Genomic DNA, 14,541 nt, shown 5'->3' on the forward strand with positions numbered 1-14,541 from the left:
CATTCCTTGCCTTTTCCAGCTTCTGGCGCCTCCAGGAGCTCCTTGGCCAGTGGCTCTATCATTCGGATCTCTGACTTCACGTGGCCTCCTCCTCTTATCTCCTCTGTATGTCTCATTTTAGGGCCCACCCAGATAGTTCAGGAGGATCCCTGCTCAAGATCCTTGATTACATCTGCAAAGACCTTTTCTTTCAAATAAAGTCACATTTACAAGTTCCAGGGATTAGGACATGGACATATCTTTTGGGGGGTCGCCGTTTAACCCACTATAGCCTCCAAAGACAACTCAAGCTGCCTCGGCCTCCCCCTGCAATTTCACCTCCCAAAGCTCTCTTTCTTCATTTGTTTACAGGCTCTACCCATTCTGGCCTTCTTTTATTTCCTTGATCAAGGACAAGCTCTTTCCCACCCTTGATTTTTGCTTATTCTATTGTCTCTAGTCTTTGCCTAGCTAGCTCCTCCTTCAGGTCTTGAGCTAAATCTAACTTCCACGGAGAAGTGTTCTTTGACCCCATAAACTTAAGTACTTTGCCCCAGTTTTCATCCCTCAAAGAAACCTGTTCCTTTTCTTCACAGCATTTGGTTGTTTTCCAGTTTCAAGTTGTATCTGCACATGATTTGTATGTTTACTTGTTAATATCTGTCTCTATCACTGGACTGTGAATTCTTCATACCATCATAAGAAGCACACCTGTTTTGTACATCTCTGTATGTACACCCAAGCATAAGACAGCACCTGACACATAGCAGAATTAACTTTAAAGAAAAAAAAAAAGAGTACTAAGTAAATAGAGTACCTCCTATTCCTTTTATGAAGAGGATTAGATAAGTGTAAATAAATGGGTTAGAATGATGATCAGACAGCTGAGGACACTGCTGGCCTGCAGCAGACATCCCTTCCCAGCCAGCCTGGGAAATGAACAAGTTGGGCACAAAAGGAAAAGTAGTATCTGACTACTAACTAGCAAGTTAGAAGGAGTTCTCTAGTCTTCAGTTCTGCCACAGACAATTATATACTCTGGGAACTCGTTTCACCTTTTATAATAATCTCTACCTCCTGTTCAAAAGGATTGAGGTTTTTTTGAAATCTTAAGAAAAAACTCCAATACAAACTGGTTTCCACCTGCACCCTCATATGAAGCTCGGAGATTCACATATTTATCTAACTTCCTTAATTCTGCTGAATTACAGCATGACTCAAGTATCAACAATAAATACTGCTGGCCTGTTTTAAAGTCTACTATGCACAGAGGGACAGAGAAAAGAGCAATCTTTTCTGAGACACATGAAATTCTCCAGCCTCTTTTTCTCCCCTGAACTTTTTTTTTAATTGAGATACAATTCACATACCACAAATTCACCCTTTTAAAGTGTACAATTCAGTGTTTTGCCCAAAGTTGTACAACCACCGTCACTAATTCCAGAACATTCTCATCACCATCACCATCACCACACCCTCCAAAAAACCCATCCTCATTAGCAATCATTCTCTATTCCTGCCTCCCCCAGGCCCTGGAAGCCACTAATATTGTCTCTACGGATTTTCCAGTGTTTTCTAATGTTCATGAAACTGAAACACAGAGAGATGAAATGATCTGCATAGGGTTGCAGTCATTTAGAAACTTACTAGCAAGATTATATTACTCATTATTAGGAAGATTATAACATATATTTATAGTAACGTTTTAAACTGTACATAAAAAAAAAGATCAGTGAAAATATGTTTAGCTTGACTACACATATCCTAAACGTGGCTATAAGACATCTGATATACAAAGCGGAGTCCTTGGGCTGGTGATGCTCAGGCAGTGTTTCAGGCCAGGGAGAGGCAGGGGTGGAGGGTGTTTGGAGGGAATCACTAAAAGAGGGACAGAGATGCTACTGGTGGACAGGAATTGCACTTAGGGACAGGGTGATGCAGAAAGAAGGTTGAGGGAAATGGGAAGCTATGCAGTTTACAGGACAGACATTTCTTTTCGGCCCAGGGTTCTGAAATTTGTGCTAAGGTGCCCACGTACCCACTTGCCTCCTTCTATAGTGTCCCCAATTTGTCCCAGAGATCTCCGATCATTTCCAGTTTGTTTATGAGTAGTTAATGCACGAGTAGTGTTAACACCACTTCAGAATACTTGCTGGTTAATGACACTTAGCAAGATAATACATGAAATTCAACTTTTTAAAACATTCTACTGCCTGCATTGTCAAATAAGTAAAATAATTACAAGCTAACTTACTTCTATAACCATCAATAAATGTGTACACAGGAAGAGTGACCCCAGGGACTAAAATCATCAGAATCCATTTGCAAAAATAATTAGGCACACATTTTATTTTATATGTCTTAATCAATATTGCAAATACCATTGACAAAAGGAAAGAAGGATGGAAACCGCTCATCACACACAAAAAAATTCATCGTTCAAAAGAGATTAATCTGAACCTCAACATTCCTTGTGCTCATTTTAAAACATTATTAAAACATCAATAGAAAAGGACAAAAAAGTCAAAACTAAGTATTTTATTAATTAAAATTGAGACCCTAAACCAACTAAAATTACACAACTGAAAAATAACCTCCTATCATCAACCTAGAAAAGTGAGATTTGCCAACAATTAATGAATACTCAGGAGCCTACTACTGGGTGCACAGACAAATCTTCGTTTACAAACAAGTTATTCTGAGTTATAGAGATCCTGTAGATGACCAGATTATCATTTTTTTAAATGGCTGCTAAAAATGACTATTTACTCAACATATTCATAGAACTGAACACTAAATAACATAGTGACCATTTAAAGTTGAAACTTCTTGTCTACCAAATTTTTTATAAAACTGTTTTTAAGCATATAAATTAAAAGATCAACTCTTAATTACTGCAAAAGAGAGCTTTGGTACCAATAAATTAGAAGTAGGCAATCAAAATATACTTTGTAGTTTTACAGTGTATTTTAGGAATTAAATTGGAAATGCCTATATATGAAAATTGGGTCTCATTCTTCCGTTACCTACATTACTGTGAGGAATGAACAGCCCACTGATTCCAAATTACTGATATAAATAAAACACTAGCCTAAAATTTCTTCCAAAAAGATTAACAGGTCACACCCTGCAATTTAGGCAAAAGGTAAATAAAGAATTAAGCGCTTTACTTTTCAATGCTCCCTTTTTTTTCGATGGGAGCAGCAAGATTCTAGAATAAAAATAATTCCAGTAAGTACATTTAGAATATGTCAATCTTAGTTTCCCATTTGATAGGGGGCTAAGAAGAACAACAAAAATAAATAAAAAGAGAAAGGGTGATTTTTAAAGACGAAAAGGCAGACTGAGCAAGGGGTGAGGGTGGGTTTAGGAGCATATCTGCTGCCAATTAACCACATCAGAGCAGATTACAAACCCTCCTAAATTGTACCCAGGGCCATGCACACTGCACATGGAATCTGGACAATTCTTTGCTACATAACATAAAGTTATTAACACATTTTTATTTTAAGAAACAAAAGAGAAACAAAATATTCAAAATACATAGCAATTTTACTTTTTGAAATGGTTATCCTACAAACTTTTCTTAAATTTAGATTTTGCAAAGTTCCTACTCTCCAAGTCATCAAGTAGACACCGAAAACAACTTCTGAGTACTGTGGACTGATGCTTTATGGAGCATGCATTTTTCACAAATCTAGACCACAATGAACTAATTAAGATTTAATTCTGAATTCAGCCTGTGATTGAATTCTGGATACAACATTGGAATAAAACCAGTAAAAATAATTTTTTAAAGTATGTTTACTTCTTGCATAATTTAGTTTGGAAAATATTCATATCCTTAACCCAAAAGATAACTTTTAGAGTTGGAAAGATTAAAGATAAAAAACAAAAATTGGTTCAGCAATTGTCAAAATAAAATGAATACAAACACTGACCACAACTCTCCATTCAATCCAAAATAAACCACTTCAGTTGAGCTCAGCTCACTTAATTTTTAAAACCATTTCTTTTTTTCCAGCTTCATAACTGGACTGAACGTTGCGCAACAACATTACCTACGTTAGCAGGGAGGAAATAAAGGTGTTGTAAAGATTGCACAGTGACTGAATGTACAAGCATAACATTTCAGAGCTGGAGAGATCTTCAAGACCTGCTCCAGCACCCACATTTTACAGATGAGAAACTGAGGCCCAAACTAAGTCAATCAAATGACTTGACCAAAGTCACAATCATCGGCTGAGCCATTCATTCAGTCAGTCAATTCACCCACAACTACTGACAGCTGCCTAAGCACCAGGCTCAGGGTTAGGTGCAGAAAACAACCTGGAAGGCAGCATCCACCATTGCCAAGGCTATCTTTTCCCCTTGTTTTCTTAAAATTGATCCTTAAAAGTCCTAATCAGCAAGAAGTCTGTAGGAGAGTTCCACAGCTTTTGTAGATGTGGGCCCACTTTCAGTTTCACACATTTCAGTAAATGCAGCTGTCCTCTATTGTGTTAATTTTAAGTGATTAAGCATTTACTTTAAGTGATTAAGCATTAACAAAGAGAAGCACAGTATTCTGAACGAGTCCCTCTCCAATACATTCATAACTTAAGGAAGTGCAATCAGAAAATGCCCTACACACACAAACAAGTTCACAGAGAGGACAGCTTACAAAATCAGAGTGATGTGAGGTATCAATATAGATCAGTTAAGTCCAATAGCTCAAGTTTGCAGTCTGGAATGTAAATATCTCTCATTTCATTCAGATACGGGTATATTTTTCTGAGATGTCTGTATGTTAAAAAGACCTCTAAACTTACATTCAAATTCACATCTAATGACACATATGTCTAAACCAGGTCTTTCTCCTTAAGATTAACTTTCCTTGATTTCTATTTGAGTAAAGGAAAATTAGAATTAAAAAAATAAACAAAACCTAAAATTTAATGTGCTGGCTAAAGGAAATTGAAATTCTATGTACAATAAAAATAGCAATAGCTCAAACTGCACATTTATGAGTTTTTTTTTTTGTTTTTTTTTTTTGATGGGATGCGCAGTGAACTTACCCATCAAAATAAATCATCCCTCGTTTTGCATGGACTTTTACGTTCTTTAACATTAAGTCTGGCACTTAAATGTTTTGTGTATCTCAAGTCAAATTCATTAAGAAGAGACCATATTGACAAAGCTCTTAAATAAAACCCATAAGTAAGGCACTGTGAAATATTAAACAGCAGCTCTCTGTGTACCCAGTTTCAGTGTTTTTACCAAAATGATCCACAGCTTTTACAGAGCTCTTGCAGATGACCACTGGGTGAATGCTGATAAACTTAATCTTCACTGAGGCTCTCTGAAGGCTCTTTGACTTTCCTCAAGCTATCGTCAGCTCAGGACGAGAAAGTGCTGTTATGCTCTTCTATTTCTCAAACTTCCAGATTTGATTTTTATCTAAAGCATCACAAGTTCTCATTTGAACATCAGGTCGGCCCTCAGGTGTCCGGTAAGCACTAAGACACAGTCCTGAGTGGGGATGAAAAATGGTTCCATCTTCTTTAAAATACCAAATAATGTTTGCTGGAACAGGAAACCCATCTCTGGGACAATTTTGCATTCCCACGTGACTTTTTTGCTCAGGAACCTCTGCACATAACTCTGTCACTGAATTAAACCTTATTTCTTTGTTTGAAGTATATTCAAAGAATTGATTGCCTCCTTGACCGTGGCATCCAAACAGTGAAAGGTTAGCACCTGTGGGGTTGTTGTCAGGAGAATTATAATCTAAACATTCAGAAGAGATCCCAATACTGCGAATAGCTCCGTGCCAGCCTGGCCTATCCTCTGGAACATGTAAATTAGAAAACACATTTTTCAAATACCAGTCAAAGCTCTTGCACCTCAGCCGTTCTCGTAGTAATTTTCTTTCAGAAATATCGCCATAAGCTTCTTTCCTTGCTGGAGGGTTTCGATTGTAGAAATGCTCTTTGTACCCGTCCATCCACACTTCCGCTGCCCGAGCAGTATTCTGCAGGAAATTGGGCCGAGCATATGGCGCCCGCTTGGGGAAAACGTGGCCCACGTGAGAACAGGGGTGGATCTCCAGTTTACCTCCACACTGCCACACCCTAAAAGACAGCTCCAGATTTTCACCTCCCCACACTTCCATCCCAGTGTCATAAGTTCCAAGGTACTGAAAATATTTTTTGCTGACAGCAAACAGTCCTCCAGCCATGGTGGGTGATCTGATTGGGTCAATTCTCGATTTCCTCCTCTCCCTTTCATGTTTGGGGACAGAATGCCACTGGAACGTTAGACGCCAGTCAAACCCACCAATCATGGGCTCCCCAGTCTGCATGTAGAATTCAAAAGTATTCCAATCAATGGTGTCTATAACAGGACAAACAATTGCTGTTTCATCTTTAGCAATCCTTTCCAAAAGTGGCTCCAGCCAACCAGTATTACACTCACAGTGACAATCCAGGAAAGTGAGGACATCCCCAGTGGCAAAAGTGGCCCCAATCAGACGGGCCCTAACCAGCCCCTCCCGCTTATTTGTTCTAATCAAGCGGACTCTATCGAGATTGCTGATATAAGTTTCAAGTTGTGTCTTCAAATAAACTCTGTCGCTCAAGTCATCGACTAAGATGATCTCCTTCAAAAGGACTGCAGGAGAAGTTTCTAAAACACTGTGTATGGTGCGGAGCAAAGTCGACCAGGCTTCATTATAGAAAGCAACGATAACAGAAGTGGTGGGAAGTCTCCTATAGTTAAATTTCTTGGATTTACACTCATACATTCTTTTATCCTCTATGTGGCGGTGCAGGGAAATCCTGTCACTGAGGTAAATATTAATGGCATATCTCTCAATGAGTTCTTCTTTCTGCTTCAGTTCACTCTCCTTAAGCTGGAGTGTGCTGGCCTTCCCCCACTCCCCAAGTGCATGGGAATCTGCAGGGGGCTTCTCATAAAGCGGTCGAGACAAATCCACTGCTTTCTTCCCGGAGTCTGAGAGCTGTCTTGGGCCCGGCTCCCTGGTAAGGCCGGCTCCTGGGGAGGCATGGAGAGTGGAGACGGAGAGTTCCACCAGGAGATAGGCCACTGTTAAAAGCGCCAGCAGCAGGCAGCTTTTGCCTGCCCACGTCCACCTCACGGCCATCCGGATCCTCATTGCTGGGGCGCGGATGCGGCCACCAGAGCCACCACGCAGGGGAAGGGCTGCGGGACCCGACGCTGGAATTCCGGGCTCAGGTAGAAGCGAACTTCCCAGCAGGTTCCTCCTTTCATGCAGGCGCTCGGCTCCTTTCCAGCCGCGGGGGCTCCCCGGGGGTCACCTAAGACCACCCCGTGCTCGGCCTCCGGAACAGCCCCAAGGCCTCTCTCCCCACTTCCTCCTGCTGGTCTCACAACTTTTCACAAACTCTCCAGCCAACACCCCTCCCTCCCGGGGCCGAGGACAAACTCCGCCCCTTCCCACTTACTCCTCCTGGTGGTTAGTTCGCGAAAGTCGTCGGCCAGGCCCAGCCCTACAGGCGACCCTGCGGGGCCGGGCTGTGGGCCGGGATGACCAAGGTGGCCCCAGCTCGGGCCCACTCTGGCTCCGAATGCATCTCGGCCGCTTTCAACACCACCTCCACCCACACGTCCTCAGTGGTTCTCGCGGGGGCCCGGCGTGGACAGGAGGCAAGGGTTCTGACCGGTTGAGCGTCTCATTACAAAAAGAAAAATAGAAAACTTACCAAGTTGTTTGCCGTCGGGACTAAAGTCCGCGGAGGTGATCGCCGCTTTATGGCCCTTAAAATAACGCTGCAGAACGGGGTCCTCCTGGGAAGGAAAGTTGTCAAGTTTTGAAAGCAGATGCTGACCTCGAATTTGGGGGGGGGGGGGGTCGGGCATCAACGCTGTCCCCTCCCCCGGAGGCCGGCCCGGGAACGGCCGCATCGAAGGTGGGTGTGCAGAGCAGGAGCGCCCCGCGCGAGCACACGCGGCCACCGCTACAGAGGGACGCCGAGCGCCAACTTCCCCAGTAGAGCCGGCCGAATCCTCCACTCGCGCTTCCCAGAACCGAGCGCACGCAAGGGACCACCTGGGCAGCTCCATTTAAATGCACGTTCCGGGACCCCGCCCGCTGGCACGCAGTCACAGGTGCGAGGCGGGGCCCGGGCTTCGGTACTTTTCAAAAACTTCCCAGGTGATTCTGACGCAGGCTCTCCACGGAAACCCTCAGAGAATTCTGGGGTCCATGGGGCTGCCGGGGCTGTCGGAGCTCCGGGACTCGGGGAGGAGTGCCCGGGAGCTCGGCCAGGGCTCTGCGCTCCCGGTGTCCCAGTGGCAGAGGACGAGTCACCGGCGCCCCGGAGCGAGGGGCGAGGAGCTAGCGGCTCGGGACCCAACTGAGGACGTCTGCCTCCATCTCCCGCCAGGTGCGGGCGCGGCCCCGACCTGGCTCCCCAGCCGGCGGGACCGGCTCCGGGGTGGCGCACCCCAGCCCGTCCTTACCGGGGCGGAGGCCATGGGGGGAGCGGTTGGCTCCTGGCTCCTGCCCCCTGCCCGTGTGGGGAATCGGGGGAAGGGAGGGGGCGAGGTACGAAGGGGGACCTTGCGGCGCCCGGAACAGTCTGCCCGGAGCGGCAGCGCCTCGCGGTCACTACAACAACGGCCCACTCAAACCCCGCGCTCCAGGCATGGCCAGCCGAGCCCCGAGGCTCCGCCCGCGCCGTAGAGAGCCTGGCCTCCGCCACCTGGCAAGCGGGAAGCCCCGGGGTCAGGTGCCGGCACACATCAAAGCCAACTTTTACTAACACCTGCGCTCCCCACGACTTGACACAAGTAGGAGGGTAGTAACCGGGATAGAAAAGAGACCGATGGGTGGGAGAGGGTAATGAGCCTGTGATCGATGCAATCAGAGTTCTATTACACGTTAAAGAGACAGCCCGCGCGAATTTCAAGCTGGTCCCAGACAGCTTATGACGCACAAGAGAGTTTGATGCGAAATGGGGCCGCTTGCTATTTATTAATATACCCAAAGGAACTAAACCTCTGGAGGACAGGCTTGAATTTATTTAATCACAAGTTTTCACACAATGCCTGGCTTGTTATAAATGTATATACTGTATAAACGTGATGAATGAATTAATGTTGTGAATCCACTTAATGGTTTTCTTGCTGTGCGTTTTCTATTCCAATCTCATTTGCATATGCTTTAGAGCAGCAAAGTGATACAGCAGCATATTTAAACTTTTTAGGAAGACGTAGAAAGGAACATATTGTTTTGTTTAAATTATTGGGCAATATAGTAACAAAAGCCTTTGCTACAGTAGGCTTTCTTGCACAGAATATCATTGAGCTTCAGCAACACTATGAAGTTAACAGAGTTACAAAATGTTACCAACCTTTACAAATTATAAACTTGATTCTTATTTTAATTTAATTATCAACGATCACACACAGCTCTTCCAGTTCCAAGTCCATACCTTTTTACCCTGCCTCAAAGCTTAAAGGACTCAGCTGAAAATTATATACAGAAGATTCTGGGCAGCATAAGATGGCATAATAGATCACAGCTGGTAAGATACACATTCTATGCAAATGAAAGATAAACTATACACCAAAATTACAGATTAACTAGTTGTCTAGTGATAGAATTTAGTTTTAATGAGTACTATACATAGCAATCAAGCAAGTAGGAAATAGCTTTAGACTGCAACATTAGTTCAAGTATATGTTTGTTGAATATCTCCTGTATATTTGGCTCTGAGGAGTACAAAGGTGACTGAGGTATTTTCCCGGCCTTTAAGAACTCAACAATCTAGGTTTCTGAGTTTCATATTTTAACATGAATAATGATGATTTAGGGCAGGGGTCCCCAACTTCTGGGCCGCGGACCGCTGCAGGTCCGCGGCCTGTTAGGAACCTGGCCATACAGCAGGAGGTGAGTGGCGGGCGAGCCAGCAAAGTTTCATCTGCCGCCCCCCCATCGCTCCCTCGCTCGCATTACCGCCTGGACCTTCCCCTCACCTCCCCTGCCACACATACACACACTCACCCCCCGTGGAAAAATTGTCTTCCACAAAACCGGTCCCTGGTGCCAAAAAAGTTGGGGACAGCTGATTTAGGGGACCTCATTCCCCAAAATGCTGAATCAGCATATAGGGGGTGGGATCGAGGACCCTATAGATGTAATAAGCCCCTTAGGTGATTGCCATGGGAGTCTCAGCTGTGTACATTGGGAAACATTGCTCTAGTTTAGGAGGTGATGTGTCCAGATTGTTGATACCAACAACTTATCAGCAAACTGTGGCAGGACTCTAAGCTTTGCTACTTATTCCCAGTCTAGGTTTGACTTTTTTTTTTTAAAAAAAAGAGCAATATATTTTAAAATAATGCTGGATGCTGGTGGGAATGTAAAAGGATATAGCACTGTGGAAACAGTTTGGCAGTTCCTCAAAAAGTTAACTCCTAGGTATATACCCAAATGTATTAAAAACAGGGACTGGAACAGATACTTGTACACCAATATTCATAGCAGCATTACTCACAATAACCAATAAGTGGAAATAATTCACGTATCCAACACGTGAATCAATAAACAAAATGTGATACCTACATAAAATGGACTGTTATTCAGTCATAAGAAGAAATTTTGATACATGTTATAACATGGGTGAACCTTAAATCGTTAAGCTAAGTGAATAAGCCAGACATAGAGGAACATATATTGTATGATTCCACCTATATGAGGTACCTCAAATACATGGATTTATAGAGAGAGATAGTGGAATGGAGGTTACCAGGGGATGGGGATAAGAATGGAGAGTTATTGCTTAACGGGTGTGGAGTATCTGTTTGAGATGATGTTCTTCCAGTTTTGTTGAGATATAACTGAATTACAGCACTGTATAAGTTTAAGGTATACAACATAATGAGTTGACTTTCATACATCATGAAATGATTATCACAGTAGGTTTAGTGAACATCCATCATCTCATATAGATACAAAATAAAAGGGTACGCAGCTAAGGAAGTGGCAGAGCTTTAGATTTTAGTGGGCACTTCCAGACTCCACCTCTTAATCACTAAGTCGTGATGCCTTTTTTGTGCTTGCAAGGGTATGATAAATGTAAAATTCTGTATCCTACCTAATGCTTTACCAGTTTACAAGATTTACAAAAGAAAAAAATGTAACACCTTTATTTCCATTCCACTGTCCTCATTTATTACTCCCAAATGCCCCTCCCATGATTCTCTTCCATATTTGATTTTATTTCTTTTTGCTCTTCCTAACCTTTGCAAACAGCAAAAGCTCAGAGGTGGATATTTGGAAATGTGGCCCAAGTTGAGGATTTTTTTTCTAACTCTAAGCCTGCTTCACTTCATGTAATTCTACTTGCTTACAGTAATTATTTGGGACCACCTCAAATTGCAAATTTATTAATCTGGATGGGAGTCACAATATTTAAAAATCTAAGGTGTCATTGGAGGCCAGGTACAAAGGTCGGGTAAAACTGACTCTTTAATTAGCCCTCCTTTTCCAGATCCCCTTCAAATCAGAAATTGAATTTATCCACTTGAACACTACAAAGCGTTGTTTCTGTTTTAGCACGAGTCATTCCGAGGTTACTTCCCTTCAAAGTGGAGAATTCAGGCATAGCACAAAAGTGCCATCTACTGTTCATTTCCCTATGTGGCACTTGGACTGAAAGTATAGTTGACCCTTGAACAACATGGGTTTGAACTGCACAGGTCCACTTATACGTGGATTTTTTTAAAATAAAGATATTGGAATTTTTTTTTGAAATTTGCAACAATTTGCAAAAAGCTTTCTAGGCTACTTTTTTGTAGCCTAGAAATCTCAAAACATTAAGAGAAATTTAGGTATGTCATGAATGCATAAAACTATGTAGATTAGTCCATCCTTCATAGGCATAAGGTGAGTGATATTGAATATTAAATTAATCATGTATTAGTCTTCTTACTGTTTTATAACTTTGCTTTCAAAGAATTACATTACCATATGGTATGCCTCTCTCTTGTAATTAGAGAAACTGCGTATCAGCCTATCATCACAGGTGTTTCTTTAAATGTAACAATGTTTCCAATACTGTACTCTGAATATGACTGTATGCCATAAAATTTTTATATTGATTCATTCATTTAGTGTATAGCCTAGGCTACCATGAAGCATTTGCATTGATTGCACTAGACTACACGATAAAGCAATGATATTGCTGCTGCTTCATTATCAATGCATGAATCATTATACCTGAAAATAAACATGGATTTCCTTTTCACATTATCTTTTCATTTTTGATGTCTAGTGTTAGTAATATGTATAAGATATACAGTGGTTTGTATTATATAAGATAATATTGATGTAGATACAGGCAGACGATTCATCTTGTAAACAGACGACCTAAACTTATGGTATTGATAAATATAGTACAGTACTGTAAATGTATTTTCTCTCCCTTATTATTTTCTTAATAACATTTTCTTTTCTCTAGTTTACTCTATTGTAAGAATTTAGCATATAACACATATAACATACAAAATAGGTGTTCATCAACTGTGTATGTTATCAATAAGGCTTCCAATCAACAGTAGGCTATTAGTAAAATGTTTTGAGGAGTCAAAAGCTATACATGGGTTTTCAACTGCCCCTGGGGGGGTCAGCACTGTTCAAGGGTCAATTATTTTGTAGCCTGTTGCCTGGCAGTGTAACTCTCTTCTGGATACAGTTACTTCAAAGTATAGGAGAATACATAGAAAGGAAAGTACCAGATCCTTCTGAATCATTAAAGCATTAACCTTTAAAAAAAAAAAAAGACTGAGTGATTTGTCAATCAACATTAAGTTGCCAAATCCTATCCACTATATCCTCACAACAGATTTTATCTTCCTATCCTTCTGTTCTTTGGCCCCAGCCCCTCTGCCTCTGCCTTCTAGAGTATTTCCATAATCCCTGAATTACTTTCTGACTTCAAGACCTACCTGTGTCTGTCTATCCTGCATGTTGCCAACAAACACAAAAGAATCACCTGGGTAGCTTAAGTACCAATTCTTGGGCCCTACCCCAGATATTTTGATTTAGAAATGCTGATGTGAATGCAAGTAATCTATATGTTCTTAAACAAGCTTTCCAGGTGATTATAATGTACATCAATATTTGGGAGCCAAGGGGCAAATCATGCCACGGGACTTCTTTAAAATGCATTTTGAACCTCAATGCATGAGGTGCATTGCATGGTCTGAACCTCAAACCAACTCTTATTTTATATCCAACAGCCCAGCTTCCCTAGGCCAATAGTTAAGCCATTGCAGAAAACTCCTGCAGGAAATGGGCATTAGGATCACCTGAAGGACTTGTTAAAATGCAAATAGCTGGGTCCCACTTGAGAGTTTCTGGTTCAGTAGGTCAGGGGTCCAAGAATTTGCATTTATATTTCCTAGATGTGACGCTTATGCTATCAATGAATCATTCTGTGGCAATCAGCAGACTAAATAAAAAGTGGTGTTGGGGACTTTCCTGGTGGCGCAGTGGTTAAGAATCCACCTGCCAATGCAGGGGACACGGGTTTGATCCCTGGTGCAGGAAGATCCCACATGCCACAGAGCAGCTAAGCCCATGCACCACAACTACTGAGCCTGTGCTCTACAGCCCATGAGCCACAACTACTGAGCCCACGTGCCATAACTGCTGAAGCCCGCGCACCTAGAGCCCGTGCTCTGCAACAAGAGAAGCCGCCGCAATGAGAAGCCCACGCACCGCAACGCAGAGTAGCCTCCGCTTGCTGCAACTAGAGAAAGCTCATGCGCAGCAACAAAGCCCCAACGGAGCCAAAAATAAAATAAATAAATAAATAAATTTATTTTTTTTTAAAGTGGTGGTGGGATGCAGGGAGGAGACAGGAAGTAGAATGGTGGTTGCTAGGGGTGGAGGGGAGGAGGAGATGGGGAGTTACTATTTAATGGGTACAGAGTTTCAGTTTGAGGAGATAATGAAGTTCTAGATGGATGATGGTAAGAGTTGCACAACAATGCGAATGTACTTAATGTCACTGAGCTATATACTTACAAATGGCTAAATAGTAAATTTATGGTGTGTATATTTTACCACAATTGAAAAAAAAGTAAGAGACGTATTGAAGGGGAAGAAAGTACATAAATAAAGGCATCTCTTTCATGGGATGAACTTCAGTAGAATGGAGAGCACTACAGGAATGGGGAATTCTGGCATTGTTGGAGTAGTGGCAGTAGGGATGTAAAGAAATTGATGGATGTGTGCAAGTGTGACATAAATAAAATGAAGGGGAGGGGGCAGAAAAACTGTGAATGCTGTCCTTGGTCCTGAACCAATAGTACCTGTTGGCAAATGGTTATCTGACCTACTTTGAGGCACCGGTAACTCCTCTTTTCGGGCTTACAGTGCAATATTTAATTTTTTAAAAAAAGAACGAAGATTTTACTGTCTCAGAACAAATAAAATCCCGAATTATTATCAATTTACCTAGCTTATTCCTTGTATTTTGTATTTTGACCGTTGTATCAGGTTACCACTTGTAAGGATTTTCTCTTTTT

General features: G+C 42.1%; 2 protein-coding genes across 3 annotated transcripts in view; both read right to left on the reverse strand.

The window, feature by feature from the left end:
* POC1B (POC1 centriolar protein B) overlaps nt 1-8,551 on the reverse strand; it is a 107,420-nt gene extending 98,869 nt beyond the window's left edge. The window contains exons 1-2 of one of the 2 annotated variants that reach the window (XM_060025341.1): nt 8,464-8,551; nt 7,704-7,788 (exon numbers count right to left, since the gene is read on the reverse strand). In XM_060025341.1, coding sequence (XP_059881324.1) covers nt 7,704-7,788; nt 8,464-8,478 — 100 coding nt within the window. In that variant the 5' untranslated portion in view covers nt 8,479-8,551. The other variant, XM_060025340.1, reaches the window with a different exon arrangement.
* GALNT4 (polypeptide N-acetylgalactosaminyltransferase 4) lies at nt 2,321-7,356 on the reverse strand. Its single transcript, XM_060025339.1, has one exon. It carries the CDS (start codon nt 7,133-7,135, stop codon nt 5,387-5,389), a length of 1,749 nt encoding a protein of 582 aa, XP_059881322.1. The 5' UTR covers nt 7,136-7,356; the 3' UTR covers nt 2,321-5,386.
* Nucleotides 8,552-14,541: the final 5,990 nt, after the last annotated feature.

Source organism: Delphinus delphis, chromosome 11 (assembly GCF_949987515.2).
Source record: "Delphinus delphis chromosome 11, mDelDel1.2, whole genome shotgun sequence".
NCBI lineage: Eukaryota > Metazoa > Chordata > Mammalia > Artiodactyla > Delphinidae > Delphinus > Delphinus delphis.